The 26,375-nt window shown below is 40.9% G+C and overlaps 2 protein-coding genes across 3 annotated transcripts; one reads left to right on the top strand and one right to left on the bottom strand.

The window, feature by feature from the left end:
• Positions 1-557: 557 nt before the first annotated feature.
• Positions 558-8,987, bottom strand: LOC135479255 (motile sperm domain-containing protein 1-like). The gene is given in 8 exon segments (XM_064759068.1): positions 558-830; positions 1,330-1,420; positions 1,422-1,501; positions 4,675-4,812; positions 5,763-5,857; positions 7,342-7,417; positions 7,675-7,907; positions 8,821-8,987. Coding segments are annotated over 7 exon segments (660 nt in total). The 5' UTR covers positions 7,823-7,907; positions 8,821-8,987; the 3' UTR covers positions 558-798.
• Positions 8,988-9,208: 221 nt separating this feature from the next.
• LOC135479160 (U2 small nuclear ribonucleoprotein auxiliary factor 35 kDa subunit-related protein 2-like) lies at positions 9,209-25,973 on the top strand. Of its 2 annotated transcripts, none has more exons than XM_064758924.1 (10): positions 9,209-9,324; positions 11,142-11,233; positions 12,122-12,294; positions 14,005-14,100; positions 15,440-15,478; positions 18,260-18,369; positions 19,210-19,316; positions 21,861-22,023; positions 22,515-22,624; positions 24,182-25,973. In XM_064758924.1, the coding sequence occupies exons 1-10, from the start codon at positions 9,275-9,277 to the stop codon at positions 25,012-25,014; spliced, it is 1,773 nt and encodes a 590-aa protein (XP_064614994.1). In that variant the 5' UTR covers positions 9,209-9,274; the 3' UTR covers positions 25,015-25,973. The 2 variants fall into 2 exon arrangements, with proteins under 2 accessions (XP_064614994.1, XP_064614993.1); XM_064758923.1 differs by having other exon boundaries at positions 12,119-12,294.
• Positions 25,974-26,375: the final 402 nt, after the last annotated feature.

Genomic DNA, 26,375 nt, shown 5'->3' with positions numbered 1-26,375 from the left:
TTGATTCGTGGTTTCGTCTCAATCATGATACCTGCCGCCAAATGATTGGTTGGTCATGTTGTGGTCTGAATTAGTTATCTTGAGTCTCGAGATAATCATCCAACGATATTGTCACATACAGGAGTGTTTCAATAAAAGCGTGAAGCAAACCATAATTTCGATTGGCTTATTATCTCGAAGCCGAAGATCTTTTTCTGGAAGTTTTTCTTTTTTTTTTTGTCTGCTTAAATAGAAAAAAAAAACTCCAACCCAACAGTGCCAAAAAAAAAAAAAAATGCAGTTAAAAAAAAAACAAAATAACAAAGTCCCTTTTATGGCTCTGTACATGTGGTCTTGTAGAATTTTCTTATTTATTTGAATGGTGTTTTGCACCATACTGAAGAATATGTCACATCTATGACGGCGGTCAGCATTACCGTGGGAGGGAACCCGAGATAAACCCACGACCATCAGCAGGTTTCTGGCAGACCTTCCCATGTATGGCCAGAGGGGAAGCCAGCATGAGCTAGACTTGAACTCACAAAAAACACGCAATAAAAACTAAGAAATCACAGGGCTTACATGAGAGTATGAAATTTATTCATGACTTAAATAAAGGCATTGTACAGTTGAGAATTAAGTTAAAATTCAGACAAACAAACAGACAGCCATACAGACAGACAGCAGACACACAATCCAGCTTCAACACATATAGAACACTCTGCAATCATATGGAACAGTTCCAGCATGTTGTTCTATTATGGCAGCAAAGTGACAAATTTTGGGCGCTAAAATCTTGTGGCTAAAAGAGAATTACTGTCACGCTCTTAGAATCACCATGGTAACAAGACCTACAAAGAAAGAAATGTAAAAGTAATTATAAGAGATGCACAACTTGGCGACTGGAGAAGAAGGGATTACCTCCCATGATCCTCTTGATGGCCTCATGCCATTTACTATCTTCTCCACATGATAAATCCTTGACAATTGCATTTTACCCAATATCTAGTCAGTAATCACTAAAAAAAAAATGCATAGTGCGTTTTCAACCCTACAGTCATTTAATTGCAATTTTTATCCCCCATAAAAAGATATTCCAATCATACAAAATAAAATCTTTGTTATATCATAACATTTTCTCACAGACATCTTATTATTCTTAAAGTTTAAACCAGTAAATAACAATATCATTATTCAGAATATCAAGATTAAAAGAATCAACATTATATTTTCCATGTAGCTATCCCATACCAACAGTGGCATATGGCGGATGAGAGGCCATCACTGAAAGTCCATTTCCACAGGGCAAACTGTAGGTAAAACACAGCTTATTTTGTAAGCACTCCTTACCTAGAATATATGCCGCTATCAGTTTCTGGTGTAAACTCAGATGAAGGTATTCGGGTAAAGATGTGTTTTTCTCCCCCTGAGTGGGGCCGGGGTAGCATGAGGGCAGCTATACACACCATTCCTATACACACCACCAGTACCCCCGGGCCGGACGCTACGGGCAAAGGGCGACCTGTAAACACAATGTTAAGACATGCAACATCACACATCGCACAAAATTGTGGCAACAATAATGACAGGTAAATAGTGTGAAATTATGTACGAAAAATTGCATTTTCAGAGGTAAACAAATGTCATAAAATATTACTTTCGGGGCTACAACATCCTACTATTCATGATAAATATTAACCCCAAAACACCTTTCTAAGATCACAGGAGCTCTAGGAACCAGGCAAAAGTTGCAACTTACTCAATATTAGGTCATTCACCTTAACAATCAACAGCGTAAACCTGGTCACTTAACCATCGAGTATACTCAAAATTAATAAAAGTTTACAAGATGCAGTGGATCAGATGAAATACATGGATAGTACACTGCCTATAATTGTGGGTGACTTTTCTTTCATCATTTATTTCCCCTGCAGTATGACCTGTAGTATTGAAGGGTGCATAGCTAGTTAAAAATCAAGTGAAGTTTTGTGATTTACCAAATATCACAGGAATTTTCACCAACTTATTACACCAGGATGCATGTACAAATGTAGTTATGGTAAGAAGCAAAACTAAATTAAGGTAAGGCCACACCAATTAAAGTTTTTGTGTTATGGGCAGAAAGGATCATTTATCAGAGGGTATAAAAATGAAACTGAAAAATCATTTACTATTTGTGAGATATGAACTGTTCCAGACATTGTTAAGGCACAAGACAGAACCTGGCTAAAACATATTTCAATTGAAAGCAGGATAGTCAAGCTTTGTAAAAACTATCATACTTTATTATTTTAATGAGATTTCCCTGAACAACATGTAGAACAAAATGGCAATACTGCACAGATGGATGGTGTGAGTTGAGGCAGCCATCTTGAGAATTTTATCCAATCAAACACGTTGCTATCAGTTTGCATAAGACATTATTTTGAGATCGTTCCCGACGATTTATATAATTGTAAAGGGCCCTTTAACACAGTGTTGTGGGACAAGTGTCATTTATGGACAACCACTGATGTAAAATCAATTGATTTACAACCTGTGTAATATTCAACGAAGGTATCACAAATTAGGTCAGATAGTAGAATACCTTCTCGGTCCAAACCACGTTCATCTACTCATTAGATTTTTTTTTTTTTTTTTTGATTGGTGTTTTACGCCGTACTCAAGAATATTTCACTTATACGATGGCGGCCAGCATTATGGTGGGTGGAAACCGGGCAGAGCCCGGCGGAAACCCACGACCATCCGCAGGTTGCTGGCAGACCTTCCCACGTACGGCCGGAGAGGAAGCCAGCATGAGCTGGTCTTGAACTCACAGCGACCGCATTGGTGAGAGGCTTCTGGGTCACTACGCTGCGCTAGCGCGCTAACCGACTGAGCCACGGAGGCCCCTCTACTCATTAGACCCTAGGTCTACTTAGACACACTGTTCAAATTATACATATACATTTTTTGTCTTTCACATCAACGTTTAATCAGCCTGCAGTTGCTATATAACAAATATCAGGGTCAGTGAACAATTCATTAGGGATACCGAAGGTTTATGGGAATGAGAAGGCAGCATTTCATCTGACAATGTTTAAAATTAATTCAATCTTGTAATATAATTTTTTTTTTTCTGGATTTATTAGAACTGAAGGATTTAAATTTTGCCCTTTGCCATTCTTGTGTACAAAAGATGTTTTTTTCTGCTTTCTTATATGAAATAAAGTAAAATGAATGAAAGGCTGTTTAAGCCGAGGTCCTTTCTCTGACTTCCACGATAACTAGGTCAGCACTGCTCTTGTCTTAAAAGCCACCATTACAAAACAAGCATAAAATTCAGCGACAGTCAAATGTTGTGCTTAGATCTATTTCCATCTGTGCCAGGAACCAGGAATACCCCAGCCATGCATGTTCACTCTACTTGTAAACTATACAAAAATGATATAGTCGGCCCACTGTATGAAGAGTTCAAGCAGTGGAAGAAAGATCCTTCCAGTATGTACCATTTCCAAGAAAACTACATCTATATATCACTTGGTACTTTATCGTCAAGCCCATAACTTTAATCTACCATAGGCTATTGCTTTGATTATTATGTGGGAAATACCTTCGACATTTAATACAGAGCTAGAGTAAACATGATGTCACCTTGCTGTCGATAACTGAGACACACTGAAGCTGTCACATGACCGAGTTTCACTAAACTTTAACTGGGTTGAAAAAAATCTAAAAAAAAATAATTAACACCAGTTTAAGATACTCTCAATGGTAGTCTTTCAGTGGAAATAAACATTAGTCTGGTGCTCTCTTTCCCTTTAATGTTAACAACAAACTTACATGGTGAGAAAACCTTACGAAACAGGAAAATCATAAATATTAGGACAGTGGATATTCCATATTCAAGTTATCTTTGCAAGTTTGCAATTTGTTAACACTGGCTCCACGCTGCAGAAATGTTTAAATCAAGAACATGAGTTATCAGATACACGCATCTTGCAAGGCGTACCCAGTACCTCTTCATTCTAGCTCTTCCTTGAACCATAATCCTACACACCTACCATTATATCAGTGAAATAGTCTTGGGTAGGGCCTACAGCATGAAACACCAACCATCCAGTACACAAAACAAATGTGTGTACTTTCTGGGTACTTCTAGCGATACCTCTACTTAGTAAGACAATAAAATAAACATACCATATTTCACCTAAACTTTGGCTTTTTTGACGATGATACACTTCTCTTGATGCTGAATGATTCATCCATCTTATCTAGTTTGATTAATTTCATATCAAAAAAGCCTAAGTGTAAGCAATAAAGTGTCATTTTAAGGACTACATGCATGTTCTGAATATCCATTTTTATATACCAAACTTAAGTTGAAATATGTGCTCATAGGATATTTTATTATTGAATATGTTAATAAAATAACGAAATATAATGTGATCTACAAGTACTGTTTTTTCAGCTTAAATTTTTTAAAAAAGTCATACAATTCACTTTATTCAGACAACTATCTTATAGCATCAATTAAAAGTGTTTCTCTGAAATCTGATTAATTTATGTGCTGCCATCAAATATGGACATTTTAAGGTCTTTATGTGACTCTGGAAGTACATTTTTGCACATCAAACTCTCGGTAAAATACAGTATGTCCTCATAAGATATTTTATTATAGAAGCTGTTGTATTATGACTGCGAAGGATTAATCACCTGGGGTGTGTCTGTGGACCAGGGGCTGCTGCGAGTGTCCCGGAGACATGGACATGGGTGGTAAAGACTCAAAATGTTCCTCTGGGGGTGGGGTCTTCTCACGGGTTGGTAACAAGACTGACAGTACGTCCTTTCGTCCTGAAAACAGAAACATGATGGAATGATTCACATGAAGGCTGATTCACATACCAGACTGAATCAGATGATGGTGGATTCACATCGCAGATTCAGTCACATGATGCTGATTCACACATCAGATTGATTCACATGATGGTTGATTCACATAACAGATTGATTCACATGATGGTTGATTCACATAACAGACTGATTCACATGATGGTTGATTCACATAACAGACTGATTCACATGATGGTTGATTCACATATCAGATGGAGTCACATGATGGTTGATTCACATATCACATTGATTCACATGATGGTTGATTCACATATCACATTGATTCACATGATGATTAATATATGCAAAAGACTAATGTTTTATTCACACAATGGATTGATCAAAATAACAGACTGAATCACATGATGGATCAATGAACATGATAACTGATTAATATGAGTGAATAATTCAAGTGATGACTGATTCATGCAGGGATTGATTCACCAGAGAATCTTATGATCATCAATTCACATGACAACTGATTCATTGAGAACCTGTATTGTGAGTGGCTAATATCCAATTTGCAGGTGCTTTCAGAGTATTGTTTTGTAACTACAGGTGACGATGCATCCTTAAAACGGGTGAAATCTATACTGCTATCTGTGAGACAGTCACACTAACATTTTACACGACCATCTTACTTTTTCATATAAGGGGTCGCCCTGAGTTAATTTTTGTAATAATTTTCCAACAATCGGGAAGTTATAGTTGTGGTGTGAATTTGGTTTGAATTCTGAAAATCATTGATTCCGTTAATTTCATGAATAAAACAGCTCTAGGAACGAAATTGTAAACTCGTTACAAGATGGCTGGTAACACATTCCAACAGCAGACGTGTGCAAAGCGTAAGTCTATGGAATACTTGTAATGCCATCTTGTACAGCAGTAGAGTACTGAACTGCCTTACTTACCTAAAACTTTTTTCTGCCCATGCTCTGACACATGGATACGGAATTTGTCTCGAATGCCCTCATGGTTGATGCAGATGTCTGTGTGACGGACAACTCTGCGGACCAGAAAAGCAAAGTTAAGAAACAAAGCTTAATCACATTTCCACGTCTGTTGTACAGAAACACTTGGGTACATCTAGTTAGGAAACACACATCTATCACTTTAGATAATGTTTTGAGTACTTTAACACCTATGCATGGAAGCAGATTGAAGTACATGTACACCTTGGAAGATTTAATTCAGAAGTGGCATACTCCTCTTTACATGCATATAGGAACTTGTGATAAATGTTAACTGAAGCTGGGACTATCTTAATTCCAGACTGAAGTTAATTCAGTCTTCTTGATGTAAAATGTTCAAACATCCATCAGGGATTACTTCCACAGTTTGACAGAATTATGACATGTAACTCACCTAGTTTAAGACAATACTTGAAGTCAGTTGTGATGTTACATTCACATGATATGCATGTATATGTATGTATGTATGTATGCTTGGGGTTTAATGTCATACTTAACAATTTTGCAGTCATATGATGATGTGGAGTCATTAGGAGTGCGTACATATACTGTGTTTTCTTGAGTGAGTCCATGCCGTCATAGTGCTACGGCTACATAAGCATCATGCTGAAGGCACCAGATATGACACCTGAGCCAGCCACATTATATTGCCACAGGGCCAACCAGTCCTGTTTCCTTCCTCTAATCTCTCACTGCTGAGCCCCAAGTAAGGAAGCAAGAACTACCATTTTTAGTCTTTGGTATGACCCGACCCCAGTTTGATCCTGGGGTCTCCTGACTTCGAGGCGGACTCACAAACCACTACGCAGTACATGTACACGTAGCTACATGTAAATTATGCACACATGGCATCACCACCCCTTTGCCAAAAGGATTTAAGTCCATCAAGCTACGATCTGCTTGGATCAAAATTTAAAGGAAGAAAAAACTGCATAAAAATGAAGTGCTGTGAGCAGGAGGATTCAGGAGAAAGCCCATTGAAACCTATCTCTAAACTATGTTTTCTTATTCTTTTCAGATTTTTCATATGAAGTCAAATGTTTAAATTGTAAGGTGGGCCTTATGGATCATACAGCCATTGACACAGTACTATGATGTCACATCTCCTTTTTTCTTTATATTCTAATTTCACCTCCTGTACAGGTGAACTTTTTGCAAACATTATTTAAGGAACCCTTTACTTTTGTTTATAAGTTAGTGCTATTCCAGCATTAAAATCTGTGTTCAGAATTCGAAAAGCTTCTTGTGATGTAAATATGTAAATGTAAATACGATCAGATAAAAAAAAAAGAAAGAAAATGCATTTTCGCATATGTTTTTCAGCTGTCCATACAACACGAGTTACACTTTATTTTTTAGCTTTGTTTCAACTTTAACACTATTCACGTCAGTCTGGAGCTATCTGTGTATGTGATCTCGAGAATGTATAGTAAGATTCAGACATGCATGTACATGTACCCATTTATACAATACATATGTAAACTTAATTTACACTAATATTGCACAAGCACTAACTTACATATCCACACAGCATCTTGGTTTAATAGTTCCTTCAGAATCAACAACTGAATATTTTCTTGGCGCTGTACACAATACTGCCAAAAAAAACACAAATAAAAAAATAAGTAATAATAGGGGAAAACAAGCATTTTATAATATACAGTTGAACCACGCTACATGTATATACAACGAATAGATTACTGGGAATATGCAAGTTTCAGCATCCATGGTAATAACAGTAAAGTTACACGTAAATGGCATATTTGTCTTTAAATATCCACTATTTTTTTCTTTTTTTTTGGGGTGGGGGAGATATTAGGATATTAAATGCACCAGTATTTAGAATACCCACCTTTGAACCTGATAGCAAAATCATATGGGTTGTAGAGAGTGACGACTTGTTTATGACTGGACTGATCATCAGAATAGAAGGTCAGCGACGTTGGGAAGACGAACACAGGCAATTTGCCATCGATGAGGGGAGGGGGTGTGTTTAGCATCACCTGAGGTCTCTGACCAGTCTCAGATCATGAAGGGCTTCCGTCGCTGATGTTAACAAAGCCACAGATCAACTGAACCTATTTTCTGTTGTCAAAACAGATATGGAATGCTAATTACACGAAACAAAAACAAATCATGTCTGCATGAAATAATAAAGTTTTTTTATTTTTTATCACCGGCCAGACTGGAGTTCATAAACATTTACAATATGGAAGCACACATGTTACAAATTATCACTGTTATGTTAGCAAATTAAATTCCTGGATTTACAGGATCTGCAATAGTGTATCAAACTGCATATTGACCATGCATGTGTTTAGTTGCTTTCCCAGTACACTGATTACCAAATTAATACCCTTTATCAGTGGAAAGGGATGTTTGTTGACTGGATGTGAAACAACTAAAGTAACATGAAGTGATTGACACAGAGCTGTTAAACAACAGTTTTATAACAGATCATCTGTTTGTTAGCGAACTATTTAAAATAACATTACCAGAATATTGCTATCACCTACAGATTAAATATATGCACATCACTTACTAGTAACATGTACATGTAAACTACACTACCCAGCAACTATATGATGTAATAAATAGGCTTTTGTATAACTTTTCAATCCAGGAATCTGCACTGAAGTTTTATGAGAGTTCACAATTGTGCTTAAAAGAGCACAAAGAGTCCTATGGCATAAAATTTGATGCTCTACTTAATTACATCAGCTGTTAACACGTCGGTTACGCAAGGCGCTTGGTAACTGACAGTGGCAAGACCTATTTCATTCAGACAATACACTGAGCAAAATCCGCAGCCTTAACCTTTTCTTCCATACCTTGCAACCTGGTCAGCCAACTCAGTCTGGACAGGGTCAGTGGCTAAAGTCCAACGCGACAACAATAACACATACAAAACTCCGTAACGGAGTCCGTTAGTGATTATTCATCCTATCGTACTAGTCCGGATGGTTCTCTCCATGGTTTTTAAACATTAGATACTTACCTCCTCAAGGAAACACTGACTAAATTCTCTTAATGATGTCACATTTGTACAGCAACACATGGAGTCCCAACTTTCAGTGATATGGTAAACAGTCAGCGCATTTAAAACGTAGAAATTTGAAGGCAGAAAGCGCAGTTTCTTCTATATTATTGTCAGCTGTCAGGAGCTATTTTTACTAGTCTGGGACATACGTCATCAAAATATGTGTATTGACACTTGCTCTGTCAGAGCTACAGTTCGGCAAAATGCGAGAATTATAAATAAACAAACATTCTTTTTCGCATTGCTTATTAAAGCATGGGAGTGTATGGATGAAGCCATTTCTAGACACAAAGTTGCCTTATTTTTTTTCAAATTGTTCTTCAGAGGTTTTCTTTTTCATTCAGGGTAATACCTTAAAGCTAAATAACCCTTGCGAACCCTAGAATCCGCCGATCTGTGGCATAAGCACGGCATGGCATTGGATGAGGAGCAAAGTAAATTACAAATATCTTCAAAGTTAAGGTAACCATGGAACATTTTATGTGAAGCGTGTATGCCTGAAACTGTTTCATCAAACAGAAGTGTTTATGTGGTATTTGCAGTGAGACAATATCTGGTGTTATCCTCTGGAGTTTGGCTACAAACCGGGATTCAAAAGGATGAACAACAACAACACATTGTGGAGATGACATGTACATGTAGTTTTCATATGCAGTACACTGTAGCCTTCTGGCGTGACTATCATCGACTTACCTTAGAGGCGCCGTTAGAAACACTTTCTGACCATATGTTCGTGACTGAGGACTAATCTCCTTGAATAACTTGAAAATAGCTAGATTTTTTCGTGAATCTCTGTCATGTCACAAGGTCAGTGTCCTGTGATCATATAAAATCTTAGTTGATTTACGCTGAAGTAAACAGTTAGGTCTACTTTCAGCAATTTCTAATAGTTACCTGCCGTTTAACATGTAGTTGTTGAACTTAAAAGATCAGTCGATCCATTGCACAAGGAACAGAGTACGTGGGCCCATAAATCCACTCTGACCTGAAAGCACGCCAGTGTTCGGCAGGGATTGAAGAGAATAGGTTTACTGCCACTTTTAATGCCAACACTTTTTCTAATAAATCAACCAAACTTCTGTTCACAAAAAACCCTCATTTGAAGGTGGATGAATGTATCATTTGAAAAGTGCTTAACTTCAGGTGAAATATGTTATACCGTAGTTGCACTACGCATAGTAAACAATGCACAAACATTTCTCAACAGACCAAGCCTACACATGCTGCCTGTAGACAGCCATTCTGTCCATCAATTTTGACCAGAAATATCGCTCCAAAATCACAACTCTGTATGACCAGTCCTAGACTTCGTGCTGTATAGCCATGCTGTAACAGTCTGTATGACCAGTCCTACACTTTGTGCTGTATCCCCATGCCTCTAACAGTCTTTGTGATCAGTCCTACACTTTATGGTGTATAGCCATGCCTCTCAGCCTGTGTAATCAGTCCTACACTTCATGCTGTATAGTCGTGCCTCTAACAGTCTGTGTGATCAGTCCTACATTTTGTGCTGTATCGCCCAGCCTCTAACAATCTGTATAATCAGTCCTACACTTCATGCTGTATAGTCGTGCCTCTAACAGTCTGTATGACCAGTCCTACACTTTGTGCTGTATAACCATGCCTCCAACAGTCTGTATGACCAGTCCTACACTTTGTGCTGTATAGTCATGCCTCCAACAGTCTGTATGACCAGTCCTACACTTTGTGCTGTATAACCATGCCTCCAACAGTCTGTATGACCAGTCCTACACTTTGTGCTGTATAACCATGCCTCCAACAGTCTGTATGATCAGTCCTACACTTTGTGCTGTATAACCATGCCTCCAACAGTCTGTATGACCAGTCCTACACTTTGTGCTGTATAACCATGCCTCTAACAATCTGTATGTCCAGTCCTATACTTTGTGCTGTATAGCCATGCCTCTAACAGTCTGTCTGATCAGTCCTACACTTTGTGCTGTATCACCCAGCCTCTAACGGCCTGTGTAATCAGTCCTACACTTTGTGCTGTATAGCCATGCCTCTAACAATCTGTATGATTAGTCCTGTACTCTGTGCTGTATAGCCATGCCTCTAACAACCTATGTGATCAGTCCTACACTTTGTGCTGTATAGTCATACCTCTAACAATCTGTATGTCCAGTCCTACACTTTATGTTGTATCGCCCAGCCTCTAACAGCCTGTGTAATGCCCCATAATGACTTAAATATTGTGTACCTAAATTGTACTGAAGAACTGTTAGAAGAATCATTATAATGTTATGGTTTTGCTCTAGCCGTAAACAATGGAGAGCCTTGAAGAAGAAAGAAAAGCGAAGAGCAATCCGCAAGACTGAGGCCCAAGAGAGAGAAGCCCAGAGGTTGACAGGTAAAGAGAAAATGGAAGAAAAGTATTTTATTTATTTATTTGATTGGTGTTTTATGCCGTACTCAAGAATATTTCACTTATATGACGGCGGCCAGCAATATGGTGGGAGGAAACTCGGCAGAGCCCGGAGGAAACCCACGACCATCCGCAGGTTGCTGACAGACCTTCTCACGTACGACCAGAGAGGAAGCCAGCATGAGCTGGACTTGAACTCACAGCGGCCGCATTGGTGAGAGACTCCTGGGTCATTACGCTGCGCTAGCGCGCTAACCAACTGAGCCACAGAGGCCCCTTAGGAAGAAAAGAGTAAATGGGCAGTTGAGAAATTGTTTGATTACTTGAAATTGATTTTATATATTATGTCATTTGTGAGTGTTTTCTGAGACCATTGTGTTACAACAGGGTGCCCAGAATTCATTTTGTCCATCTCTTCCATGTTAAAAATGCTGAAAACAGGGCATCCAAATGGCACCACCTGTTTCCTATTTCATCTGTCCACTTGGACGGGTAGCTGGCTAACCTTCTGGGGACATGGCTCCATGAGTAAGGTGCCCAACTCTGAACACACAACTCTGCTCTCACTGTGAGCACAGGCTTTATTCACAGTTAGTGGTTGAGAATGTTTGCGGGTATGTTTCTACAGGACCCACATTGTATATTAGAATCAGTAATTAATTAAAATCAAATAATTTCACTTAGTACTATTTTCGTTTCAAAAACATTTGTTTCAGTTTATTCATTATATTATCAGGTTTGAGACTTGCCTTGGTACATTCCTATATTCAGCTAAAATGTATTGGGTTGATTTATGACTACAAATTTTAGACGCGAACAAAATTAATAACACATGTTTCATGTCTGCCCGTGTTTCTTGTGATGATGAAGAAGGTGTTGAAAGCTCAGCCTCAGCATCTTCTGATGAAGAGAAAACCAAGGAAGAAGAACGAATCCGAGAGGAACAACATCATCTCTGGTTAGAGAGGGAAGAGGCAGCTCAGAGAGAATGGCAACAGAAGAAGGAAAGAGAAGAGCGAGAACGGCTGAGGATTGAAGCACAAAAGGTGAGATTGACAGCAGATTGCAAATGGGTTTGTTTTAGCTCAAGTGTCTTGAGTGCGTTATTCAGAGTCTTAAAGGCATAGATTTGTAGGAGTACAAAGAAGCGTATCAGCTTTCTTCTGAGGGTGCTAACATAGTTTAAGATTAAACTACAGTTTTCTTAAGGCACCAGCAGTCAGTTTCATAATTACATGAATTTAGCTCACAGTTGTAAGCAGTAGCTGTCCAGAAAGACTCTGTTTGGGGCAAAAGAGTCCAAATGGGGGCAGTAAGCTGGCCCCATATCTCCAATAAGTTCTTTGTTTTCCAGAAATTTCTGAACAATAATGGAAAGTATGCATAAAAAAGTGTTATTAAGATATGCCTCAAAATGTTTTTCTTGATTTGCCTGAAAAGATATGCATGTAATCTTCGTTTAAGAATACACATTTTCATGTATTCTTTTAAGTAAACTGGTTTCGTCCACTAAAACCCTGAATGCCTCCTCTGATTGCCTACACTGACACTCTGATTGCCTCCAGTAACATCCTGGTTGCCTCCACTGACACTCTGGTTGCCTCCACCGACACCCTGATTGCCTCCACTGACACTCTGATTGCCTCCACTGACACTCTGATTGCCTCCACTGACTCCCCGGTTGCCTCCACTAACACTCTGGTAGCCTCCACAAACACCCTGGTTACCTCCACTAACACCCTGGTTGCCTCCACTGACACTCTGGTTGCCTCCACTGATACTCTGGTTACCTGCACTGACTCTCTGATTGCCTCCAGTAACATCCTGGTTGCCTCCACTGACACTCTGATTGCCTCCACTGACACTCTGATTGCCTCCTCTAACATCCTGGTTACCTCCTCTGACACTCTGGTTGCCTCCACTAACATCCTGGTTACCTCCACTGACACTCTGGTTGCCTCCTCGACAGACTGGTTGCCTCCACTGACACCCTGATTGCCTCCACTGACTCTCTGGTTGCCTTCACTGACACCCTAGTTGCCTCCACTGACTCCCTGGTTACCACCACTGACACCCTGGTTGCCTCCACTGACTCTCTGATTGCCTCCACTGACATCTTGGTTACCTACACTGACACTCTGGTTGCCTCCACTGACACTCTGATTGCCTCCAATAACATCCTGGTTGCCTCCACTGACACTCTGAATGCCTCCACTGACACAGTGGTTGCCTCCACTGACACCCTGATTGCCTCCACTGACACTTTGGTTGCCTCCACTGACACTCTGGTTGCCTCCACTGATGCTCTCGTTTACTTCAAAAACATGCTGGTTTCCAACGCTAACATTCTGGTTACTTCTCTGAAACCCTGGTTTCTTCTGGACTCATTCTGCTGTTCTCCACTAACACCCTAGGTTCTTGTCTGACACCCAGGTTTCTTCCTCAAACACCGTGGCTTCTTCCAGACTCATTCTCATTCTTCTTTGGCATTGTGATTTCAACTTGCATTAGATCCTTTCTGGTTTCATCTGTTAACACCTTCAAACTTTCTCCAAACTCATTTTGGTTTTCTCCACTGACACCCCGGTTCTTCATGTATCCAACTCACTCCTTCCCCAACATCTTGATTTCTTCTGGAATTTCTCAAGACTTACCTCTGTAAGACTTCTGTAAATGTCTGTAAATCTGACTGGAAATCTTCACAAAAAATAGTAAATATATATAAATCAAGGGACCTTTTTTTCTTCTGTCAACAGAAACAAATCCAAGCGGAGTGGGAGGAGAGAGAGAGAAAAGAAAAAGAGGAAGCAGAGGAAAGGGAAAAGAAGGAGGCAGTGAAGAGAGAGAAGCAGGTGACATGTGACAGACAGAGCCACGACACACCATATCCTAGCATTTCAATTCATAGTCATTTTCATTTCGATTTGATATTACTGGATTCAGTTTGAAAATAAGGGCTTCTCGCTGGTCAGTCTGAGCTATCACCATGGTTTTTCCTAAAGATGTCTTGGGGCCTCCATGACTGCATGGTTAGTGGGCCAGCATGGCACAATGATTCTCCAGCCTCTCACCAATGCGACCACTGTGAGTCCAAGTCCAGCTCATCTTGACTCCCTTTCCAGTCGTACTTTGGAGTGTCTGTCAGTTACCTGCAGATGTTCGTGAGATTAGCCCGGTTTCCTCAAACCGTAATGCCGGCCACCATAGTATAATGCTGTGGTTTCACCCAGTACCTCCAACTTCCGTTGTACGCACAAAGAAACCCCTGGTCACATGAATCATGTACTCTATCAGTATGTCTGTGTGGGGGTAAATAGATCTATAGGATTTTTTAAAGATTATTTAGTTCTTGAAGTACCTGATTTTTGAATCCTTAACTATAAGTTACTGATGTCATGTGGATGTGTCTGATTGGTCGGATATCTGGGTTGAGACGTCATCTTCTCCCAGAATGCCTCAGCTTTTGTATCTTTTTGCCTTATTTTATGCACTAAGCCGCAGTACTGGCAATGATTAGGCCGATTAAAGGAAATCACAACCAGTTGAAGTAATGGGTTCTTTTGGGCTCATTCAGCTGAAGAATGTGGTTGTTGCCGGTGAAAGGGAATGAACAATAGCCTAATAAATACATTCACATAAATGAAAAAGTTGGGACAGTTGGTCATAAGACTAATGCAGAATTTGGAAAGTGTAGGAATATCTCCCCGAATCTTGGGAAAATTCTGCAAAATTACCAAAAACAAGTTGGTTGGTTGGCTCTGGACAAGGTGCCTTATTTTGACAATGGAGTAGTAAATTGTCTTCAGATAAAGGTACATTCCTTAAAAATACCATTGATATTTGTCTGGTTTAATACACTCTTGCAAATTTATTGTTAATTTATTTATCATGTAAATAACAGAAAATATTGCATTCAGTATATTTTGGCCTATAATTTGCACTGTGGAAATGAACCTAGTGTTATTATTTAACTGTTAAATGTCCTAAGAAGATTTGGCCAGTGTGTTTGAAAGCTGAATAAGAAAGCTGTTTATGTGTTTTCTTGACTCCTTGCTATTCAAGTTGGAAAGTAAACGTATTAAAGTTGTACATGTAAGACTTAAGTTACCAATGTAATGTTTTGAAATGTTTCATGTGTTCACTGTTGAAATCCTTCGACATCTTTGATGGCCTTAACTGCGTGTATTTTAGGAGGCTCTGTTAAAGGAAGCTACAGCAAATGAGAACAAGGTAAGTAATCAACACCCAATACTTATAGCTTAAAGGCCAAAGAAAACACTGAAATGAAATCTATACCAGATAACACTATTAAACACTGCCGGAGAAAATAGTGTGATTTATTTTTGTTGGAATTTTTTTTCAACTGAGTTGTTTTAAAACATCAGATCCTACGGTGGTCTGTTGTGATCCATTGAGCATCCGTGAAGTCACATGTCATCCTAAGGTGGTCTGTTATCATCCAGAGGGCATCCGTGACGTCATGTGTTGTCCTAAGGTGGTCTGTTGTCATCTGTTGAGGGCATCCGTGATGTCACGTGTTGTCCTAAAGTAGTCTGTTGTGATCCAGAGGGCATCCGTGACGTCCTGTGTCGTCCTAAGGTGGTCTGTTGTCATCTAGAGGGCATCCGTGAAGTCACATGTCATCCTAAGGTGGTCTGTTATCATCCAGAGGGCATCCGTTATGTCACGTGTTGTCCTAAGGTAGTCTGTTGTGATCCAGAGGGCATCCTTGATGTCATGTGTTGTCCTAAGATGGTCTGTTGTCATCCAGAGGGCATCTGTGAAGTCACATGTCATCCTAGGGTGGTCTGCTGTGATCCAGAGGGCATCCGTGAAGTCACATGTCATCCTAAGGTGGTCTGTTGTCATCCAGAGGGCATCCGTGACGTCATGTGTTGTCCTAAGGTGGTCTGTTGTCATCTGTTGAGGGCATCCGTGATGTCACGTGTTGTCCTAAAGTAGTCTGTTGTGATCCAGAGGGCATCCGTGACGTCCTGTGTCGTCCTAAGGTGGTCTGTTGTCATCTAGAGGGCATCCGTGAAGTCACATGTCATCCTAAGGTGGTCTGTTATCATCCAGAGGGCATCCGTTATGTCACGTGTTGTCCTAAGGTAGTCTGTTGTGATCCAGAGGGCATCCTTGATGTCATGTGTTGTCCTAAGATGGTCTGTTGTCATCCAGAGGGCATCCGTGAAGTCACATGTCATCCTAAGGTGGTCTGTTGTCATCCAGAGGGCATCTGTGACGTCTTGTCATCCTACGGTGGTCTGTTGTGATCCAGAGGGCATCCGTGATGTCACGTGTTGTCCTAAGGTAGTCTGTTGTGATCCAGAGGGCATCCGTGACATCCTGTGTCGTCCTAAGGTGGTCTGTTGTCATCCAGAGGGCATCTGTGAAGTCACATGTCATCCTAGGGTGGTCTGCTGTGATCCAGAGGGCATCCGTGAAGTCACATGTCATCCTAAGGTGGTCTGTTGTCATCCAGAGGGCATCTGTGACGTCTTGTCATCCTACGGTGGTCTGTTGTCATCCAGAGGGCATCGGTGAAGTCCTGTGTCGTCCTAAGGTGGCCTGTTGTGATCCAGAGGGAATCTGTGACGTCAAGTGTCGTCCTACGGTGGTCTGTTGTGATCCAGAGGGCATCTGTGACGTCGTGTCATCCTGCAGTGGTCTGTTGTCATCCAGAGGGCATCTGTGATGTCCTGTGTCGTCCTACGGTGATCTGTTGTGATCCAGAGGGAATCTGTGACGTCAAGTGTCGTCCTACGGTGGTCTGTTGTGATCCAGAGGGCATCTGTGACGTCGTGTCATCCTAAGGTGGTCTGTTATTATCCAGAGGGCATCCGTGATGTCCTGTGTCGTCCTACGGTGGTCTGTTGTCATCCAGAGGGCATCCGTGACGTCAAGTGTCGTCCTACGGTGGTCTGTTGTGATCCAGAGGGCATCCGTGATGTCCTGTGTCGTCCTAAGGTGGTCTGTTGTGATCCAGAGGGAATCTGTGTCGTCAAGTGTCGTCCTACGGTGGTCTGTTGTGATCCAGAGGGCATCTGTGACGTCGTGTCATCCTGCAGTGGTCTGTTGTCATCCAGAGGGCATCTGTGATGTCCTGTGTCGTCCTACGGTGGTCTGTTGTGATCCAGAGGGCATCTGTGACGTCGTGTCATCCTGCAGTGGTCTGTTGTCATCCAGAGGGCATCTGTGATGTCCTGTGTCGTCATACAGTGGTCTGTTGTGATCCAGAAAGCATCTGTGATTTCCAGTGTCATCCTAAGGCGGTCTGTTGTCATCCAGAGGGCATCTGTGACATCACGTGTCATCCTATGGTGGCCTGTTGTGATCCAGAGGGCATCCGTGACATCACGTGTCATCCTACGGTGGTCTGTTTTGATCCAGAGGGCATCCGTGACATCACGTGTTCTCCTATGGGGGTCTGTTGTGATTCAGAGGGCATCCGTGAAGTCACGTGTCGTCCTTCAGTGGTCTGCTGTGATCCAGAGGGCATCCCTGACATCACGTGTCGTCCTATGGGGGTCTGTTTTCTCTGGGCCCTGTTTAATTTTCCTCCTCCTCCTCCTTGTACATGTGTCACACCAGAATGCACATGTTCAGTGCCGCTCTTAGACTGGGGATTTTCAGGATTCCTCTGCTTTTATTTTCACCAGTATGGCATTAAACAACAGTCTGAATGAATAATTCACCAATATGGTGTTAAACAACACTGTGAATGAATAATTCACCAGCATGGTGTTAAAGAACACTGTGAATGAATAATTCACCGATATGGTGTTAAACAACAATCTGAATGAATAAGTCACCAATATGGCATTAAACAACACTGAATGAATAATTCACCAGTATGGCATTGAACAACAATCTGAATGAATAATTGAATGACTGTGACTTGATAACTCCAGGTTAGCAGCATTGTGGCACAACAACAAGCAGATGGCATAATCACATGATTACACCTGATTTTATAATTTGTGTCACTTTTCTCAAACTTGTGTACAGGGAAATGGAGCGTGGCACAACCCGATTGCCCCAATGAATTATGGGAAGGAACAACTGCGAGAGACTTGCCCATTCTTCAGAAAGACCGGTGCCTGCAGGTTTGGCGATCGGTGAGTGAAGAAGGGATTGTTGAATCAATTCGATTTTCACTACGTTATAAATGTTTCGTTTTCATGTTACGATTAGGAAATGCTATAAAAAAAGCTGGGAAAGTTATTCCATGCTTTGTTGTGAGAAGTGTGGCTAGTGAAGTTTAGATTAAAGTTTGAAATACAGCATGTTGTACCAGCCTAAATGAACATGCAATTTTCAACAGAATCCCGTCTCTGTGCCAGACGACGTTGCAACTTTACAGCACGCCAAGACTACATCTTCATTTTTTTCTGGGACAATATTGAGATCCCATACCCACCCAAGATCATAATATTAGTATGTCCTATACACCACCTTAAGTTAAAATTGGCAGATTGCCCCTACACTGCCATAAGGCCAGAAGTCAGAAAGCGACATCACTCTTTTGTTGTAACATCCTATTTTCAAACCTGCATATTCTGATTATGTTGATATTGACGAGCAAAGTTAAATATATTATAAAGCTGGAAGATGTTGTAAGGACTGTCATAATCCGCACATACCATTGCTTTAAAGCCATGTCTGTTGTTTTTGCATTTTTAACAGTTTCATTCGTACCTGTACCAGTGTGCTGGTTACAAGCACCAGTCTACTGGTTACAAGTACCAGTTTACTGGTTACAAGTACCAGTCTGCTGGTTACAAGCACCAGTCTATTGGTTACAACTACCATTCTACTGGTTACAAGGTTTCACATACATTAATGTAATAGAAGAGATATTGTGAGACTGTACAGGTACTTGTAGTTGGACAAATAGCTCTGTGACAGGACTCTTAACAATTTAGTTACGTATGAAACATATTTGTGGATATTTCCAGTTGTTCCCGGGCTCACCCCGAGCCAGAAGATTGCACCACCCTGCTGTTTCCCGGTATGTATAGCAGCTTCGTGCTAGAGCAGACATTGAGGGATGAATATGACATGGGTAAGAACAATCTTAGTTAAGGTAGCGGCTTCCAAGCACAGTAGTATCATTAGTATCGTGTGTTATTCTAATGACCAGCATTTCCATTGAAGCATCATATGTTCATCATCGGTCTAAAGCCTAATTATCTGTGTCACCATGTCAGTGTCTTCATGTCAGTGTCCTTAAGTCAATGTCACCATGTCATTGTCGTCATGTCAGTGTTGTCATGTCATTGTCGTCATTTCAGTGTCACCATGTCAGTGTCACCATGTCATTGTCACCATGTCAGTGTCACCATGTCATTGTCGTCATGTCAGTGTCGTCAAGTCAGTGTCACCATATCAGTGTCTTCATGTCAGTGTCCTTAAGTCAGTGTCACCATGTCAGTGTCACCATGTCAGTGTCGTCATGTCAGTGTTGTCATGTCATTGTTGTCATGTCAGTGTCACCATGTCAGTGTCATCATGTCAGTGTCATCATATCAGTGTCTTCATGTCAGTGTCCTTAAGTCAATGTCACCATGTCATTGTCGTCATGTCAGTGTCACCATGTCAGTGTCACCATATCAGTGTCTTCATGTCAGTGTCCTTAAGTCAGTGTCACCATGTCATTGTCGTCATGTCAGTGTCGTCATGTCACCATGTCATTTTCACCATGTCTGTGTCGTCAGGTCAGTGCCATCATGTCAGTGTCGTCATGTCAGTGTCGTCAAGTCAGTGTCACCATGTCAGTGTCGTCATGTCAGTGTTGTCATGTCATTGTCGTCATGTCAGTGTCACCATGTCAGTGTCATCATATCAGTGTCTTCATGTCAGTGTCACCATGTCATTGTCGTCTTGTCAGTGTTGTCAAGTCAGTGTCGTCATGTCAGTGTCACCATGTCATTGTCGTCAAGTCAGTGTCACCATGTCATTGTCGTCATGTCAGTGTTGTCATGTCATTGTCGTCATGTCAGTGTCACCATGTCAGTGTCACCATATCAGTGTCACCATATCAGTGTCACCATGTCATTGTCACCATGTCAGTGTCGTCAAGTCAGTGTCGTCAAGTCAGTGTCGTCATGTCAGTGTCACCATGTCACTGTCACCATGTCTGTGTCGTCAGGTCAGTGTCCTCAAGTCAATATCACCATGTCATTGTCGTCATGTCAGTGTCCTTAAGTCAGTGTCACCATGTCAGTGTCGTCATGTCAGTGTTGTCATGTCATTGTCGTCATGTCAGTGTCACCATGTCAGTGTCACCATATCAGTGTCTTCATGTCAATGTCACCATGTCATTGTCGTCAAGTCAGTGTCGTCATGTCAGTGTCACCATGTCAGTGTCGTCAGGTCAGTGTCCTCAAGTCAATGTCACCATGTCATTGTCGTCATGTCAGTGTCGTCAAGTCAGTGTCACCATGTCAGTGTCGTCATGTCAGTGTTGTCATGTCATTGTCACCATGTCATTGTCACCATGTCTGTGTCGTCAGGTCAGTGTCATCATGTCAGTGTGACCATGTCAGTGTCGTCATGTCAGTGTCGTCATATCAGTGTCACCATGTCAGTGTCTTCATGTCAGTGTTGTCATGTCATTGTCGTCATGTCAGTGTCACCATGTCATTGTCACCATGTCTGTGTCGTCAGGTCAGTGTCCTCAAGTCAATGTCACCATGTCCTTGTCGTCATGTCAGTGTCGTTAAGTCAGTGTCACCATGTCAGTGTCGTCATGTCAGTGTTGTCATGTCATTGTCACCATGTCTGTGTCGTCAGGTCATTGTCATCATGTCAGTGTGACCATGTCAGTGTCGTCATGTCAGTGTCGTCATGTCAGTGTCGTCATATCAGTGTCACCATGTCAGTGTCATGTCAGTGTCACCATGTCAGTGTCATCATGTCAGTGTCAGCATGTCAGTGTCACCATGTCAGTGTCATCAAATCAGTGTCGTCAAGTCAGTGTCATCATGTCAGTGTCTTCATGTCAGTGTCCTCAAGTCAGTGTCGTCATGTCAGTGTTGTGTCGTCATGTCAGTATCCTCAAGTCAGTGTCGTCATGTCAGTGTCATCAGGTCAGTGTCCTCAAGTCAGTGTCATCAGGTCAGTGTCCTCAAGTCATTGTTGTCATGTCAGTGTCATCATCTCAGTGTCGTCAAGTCAGTATCCTCAAGTCATTGTGGTCATGTCAGTGTCATCATGTGAATAATCCTGAAATCCTCGTACAGTGTAAACCAAATCTTCCAAAAGTGGAATTTATGAATACAGTTATTATAAAAATGATGCTAAAATGATTTGTTTGTGTTACCTAAGGTGCAAGCGTCATAAAACAATGCAGATTAGTTCTCCAGCTCTATCAGAATGTTTTCAAATATTGGTTGCAGAGGTGGTTGGAAATGTTGCAGAATGAGAGTAATTGAATCCAAGCCCTGTAGGTTTGTCTACGCTGTAAACTTTGAAAAAGCTTTGAGGGGTCGAGGACATTATGATGCATTTCCAGTGATAATTGACTGCTTAAAGTCATTCAGTGTGTTTCTTCAGGTACACGTTATTTCCCATGTATGTCAGCGGATCACATATTTCTGTTTTGTAGACATAGGTCTGGAATACGAGGAAGGAGAAACGTATCAGCATTTTAAGGATTTTTATTATGATGTATTGCCGGAGTTTAAGAGCATGGGGAGAGTTGTACAATTTAAGGTCTGCTGTAATTTCGAACCACACCTGAGAGGCAATGTTTACGTCCAGTTTTACAGGTAAGTGAAACATTTTGATTTTATTCAGTGGAGCGGTTTTCATCTTTCCCTAAAATTGATGATAGGCCATGATCTATTGGTTAGAGGTTCTTGCCCTTAATGGCTATGAAATGAGATCGCATGCTTATCTCTACATGACATGTGGGGAAAGTCAGTCAGTAACTTGTCAGAGGTTAGTGGTTTTTGTCAGGCACTCCTGTCACCTCTACATGTAAAACTCAAATGAATAATTTTTGTGTATGGCACTAGGCAATAATCAAATACTGTAAATCTTTCTCACCTCTGAAGCACTTATTTCAGTGAAATTTATGCAAAAATTATTGTGGAAATGACACCGAAAACGATTTGTTTGTCACAAACTCAATAAAACTTGCAGATTATTTCTCTACACACCATATTTCTCTCAGAAGGTTTCAAAATATTTGTTGCAGGGGTGGTTGAAAAGGTTGAAGAATTAGGGTAGTCAAATAAATCTTGCTGTTGGTTTTCAGGGAAGACGAAGCTCAGGCCGCTTTCGCCAAGTTTAACGGGCGATATTATGGAGGAAAGCAGCTGTCAGCACAGTTTGTGTCCATAGAAAGATGGAAGTTGGCTATCTGTGGTAAGCCCAGGGTGCATTTTGTTGCAGTGACATTGCAGTAATCATCACATTTTATGTGGCTATCTTGTCTCCTTATTTAGGATGACATCACAAAGTTTTTGTGTCTGTATTGAGTGACATCAAAGAGTTCTTGTGGCCTTGTTTATGATGACATCACATAGTTTTTATGTCCTTATTTACAATGACATCACAGAGTTCTTGTGGCCTTATTTACAATGACATCGTAAAGTTCTTCTGTCCTTATTTATGATGACATCACAAAGTTCTGTCCTTATTTACAATGACATCACAGAGTTTGTTTCCTTATTTACGATGACATCACAGTCTTTTTATGTCTTTATTTACGATCACAAAGTTCTTATGTCCTTATTTACGATATCACAAAGTTCTTCTGTCCTTATTTACGATGACATCACAGTCTTTTTGTGTCTTTATTTACGATGACATCACAGTCTTTTTGTGTCTTTATTTACGATGACGTCACAAAGTTCTTCTGTCCTTATTTACGATGACATCACAGTCTTTTTGTGTCTTTATTTACGATGACGTCACAAAGTTCTTGTTCTTGTTTATGATGACATGACAATATTTTGGTGTCCTTTTTTACAATGACATAAAAATCAGTACTCCAGGATGTTTGCCTTTGTAGACATTACGTGCAAAATTCTTGAGTGTAATATAAAACAACAATAAAATAAACATTTATGACGTTCCTACCATCTAAATGTGTGGAAAGCTTGGCTCTGCTGTGCCGTTCCAGCTCGGTTCTGCCTTGCATGCTCAGTTGTACTGTACCTACTCAGTGCTGCTGTACCTACTCAGTGCTCCTGTACCTACTCAGTGCTGCTGTACCTGCTCAGTTCTACTAGGCCAACTGTTGTTGTTATTATTGTTCTCTAGTCCAGCTCATGCAGCTCATACCTGGGTAGATCTGTCAGCAACCTGCAGATGGTGGTGGGATAACCCCGGGCTCTGTTCGGTTTCCTCCCACCATAAGGCTGGCCACCTTTGTAGAAGTGAAATATTCTTGAGAAAAACACCAATCAAATAAATAAATATTATTGTTCAAGAACTTAAATTTTGATTACAGTTGTTATGGAAACTGTATGAAGGATTCTCATGAAAGATGTAATTTCGTGTAATTTTCATGGAAGAAAAGACAGCATAATCACAGATGTCCATTTGATGAAATTGTTTCTGTCATCTCAAAGCTTTTCTGATAGCAAATCATGAATTGTTTCCTCCTCTTCTTCCCATCTCCCGCTCTCGGAGGGAAGGTTCAGTGCCAAGTTTGTCCCCTCCAGTGGTGTAGTTCCTTTAATACTTTCATAGTTGTGAGTTCAAGACCAGCTCATGCTGACTTCCTCTCCAGCCAAACGTGGGAGGGTCTACCAGCAACCTGCAGATGGTTGTGGGTTTCCCTTGGGTTCTGCCCGGTTTCCTCCCACCATAATGCTGGCCGCCGTCGTATAAGTGAAATATTCTTGAATACGGCGTAAAATACCAGTCAATTAAAGAAATTAAATTAAAAACTTTCATACACTTTTTATTTTCCAGGACTCTACGGTAGAAAGCAGTGTCCAAAAGGCAAGAACTGTAACTTCCTCCATGTTTTCCGTAACCCTGGGAATGAATTTCGAGATGCTGATATGGATTTCGAACGTTCCACCAGAGGGTGGGGCACCAGTCAGAGGGAAAGATCAGAGTCTTCGAGGTACGATAAGAGAGAGAGGAATGGTCGATACCATGGTGACAGATCATCTCATAGAAAATCAAGGTCAAGGTCACGATCTCACAGGAGGTCACGTTCCAGTCATCGCCAGGGTAAGCGATCAGTGGATCGCAAATCAAGGCATTCGCGATCACGTTCAAGGAGTAGATCAAGGGCAAGGTCACGGAATCGTAGCCACAAAGGTCACTCCCAATCTCCTGATGAGGAGTTAAGAAAACGTCAGTGTAGGAGGTCGAGATCGAGGAGTAGGAGTCCTGCGCGTCACCGAGGCAAAAGACGGGATAGGTGTTCTTCTGTAGCAGGCCAGTCAAGGGAAGCAAATGAGCCAAGATTAGATTCAAGGGAGATAATTAGTGAACATTCCGGTAAGAGCATTAAGATTGTTTCATCAACATTACTAGACAGAAGTCAGTCTTCTAGTTCCAGTAACTCTGATGTAAGTGATGTGCTGTCCAAAGCTCGTAAGAAAAAATCTAAATCTCATCGAAAACACAAAGAACGCAAAAAGGAAAAAGCCATGTTTGTAAACTCTGTTTCAAAAAGTGCAGATTCTGAGAGTATTAGTAAAAATTCCAGTGCTTCGGCGTTGCATGGGATTGGAAGCCCTAGCAAATTGGCCCTGGTGGATGAAATTATTCAACAATCTCTGACCGAGTAACAAATTTTTATTTGTTGCATGTTTTTGTACATGTTGAGAATTCTTACTTATCTTATTAGTTTTCTTTAAAAAAAAACTTTGCCTTTTTAACTGATTCTTAAATATAATTTATCTGCATTATTCAGCCAAATTTGTCCTCAAAAAACATTTGGCTCAATTAAAGTTGTGTACATGTACTTGTGTACATTGTCATTTACATCTTGAATTTGGGCACTGCCCTCTCATCTCGTTGATTTGAATATGAGACTTTGCATTCTGTGTATACATGTATCTTGACTTTTTGTCATAAAGATATCACCTGAAATAATTTACGTTGCATACCACAGTGCATACCATAGGTGTGGAGTGCACACCACAGGTGTGGAGTGCACACCACAGGTATGGCCTGCATACCACTGATACCGCGTGCATACCACGAGTGTGCAGCACAAACCATTGATACCGAGTGCATACCAGTGATACCGCATGCATACCACAGATATGGCATGCATTCCACAGATATGGCATGCATACCACTGATACCGCATGCATGCTGCCAACACTGCGTGCATCCCACTGATATGGTGTAAATACCACTGGTATGGCGCGAATACCACTGATATGGTGTGAATACCACTGACATACCACATAGAAAAGTTGCCAAGTCTGCCAAAGCTCTATTTATCCACCCATAAAACCAGCCCGCCATCTTCTAAGTGGAAATTCTTGAATGTCGTGTTACAACCAAATAAATAAATTTGCACATAAATGAAAAAGTATTGCGTATGATGTCAAACAACAAGCAAATAACTACATTTTTGGCCATAGATGAATGTTTGTTTTGTATCAGTGTCAGACACTGTAATACTGTAACTCCTAAAGATGTGCTCTGTATATGGACGTGTAAATGCACAGCACTTTCACTCTGTCTGTGTATGGCATGGTTCATGGTAAATATAATATCGTTACGTTACAAAAGATTTCATGACATGTTTTTGTTGTTGTTTTGCCATAAATGCATTTGAACCTGTGTACTTTGCTAAAGTAAAGATTTGTTCACACAGTTTAACATTTGCTGCCTCTGATGGTTAAAAGTGCTGGTTTGCTGGCACTTCATCATTGAGGTGGTTGTTCACACAGTTTAACGTTTGCTGCCTCTGATGGTTAAAAGTGCTGATTTACTGGCACTTCATCATTGAGGTGGTTGTTCACACAGTTTAACGTTTGCTGCCTCTGATGGTTAAAAGTGCTGATTTGCTGGCACTTGATCATTGAGGTGGTTGTTCACACAGAGGAACTTTTGCTGCCTCTGATGGTTAAAAGTGCTGGTTTGCTGGCACTTGATCAGTGAGGTGGTCTGTCTGATTTCCTCCACCCATAAA

The sequence above is a fragment of the Liolophura sinensis genome, chromosome 12 (assembly GCF_032854445.1).
Source record: "Liolophura sinensis isolate JHLJ2023 chromosome 12, CUHK_Ljap_v2, whole genome shotgun sequence".
NCBI classification, from domain to species: domain Eukaryota; kingdom Metazoa; phylum Mollusca; class Polyplacophora; order Chitonida; family Chitonidae; genus Liolophura; species Liolophura sinensis.
This window is presented reverse-complemented; position numbering and strand designations above follow the sequence as displayed.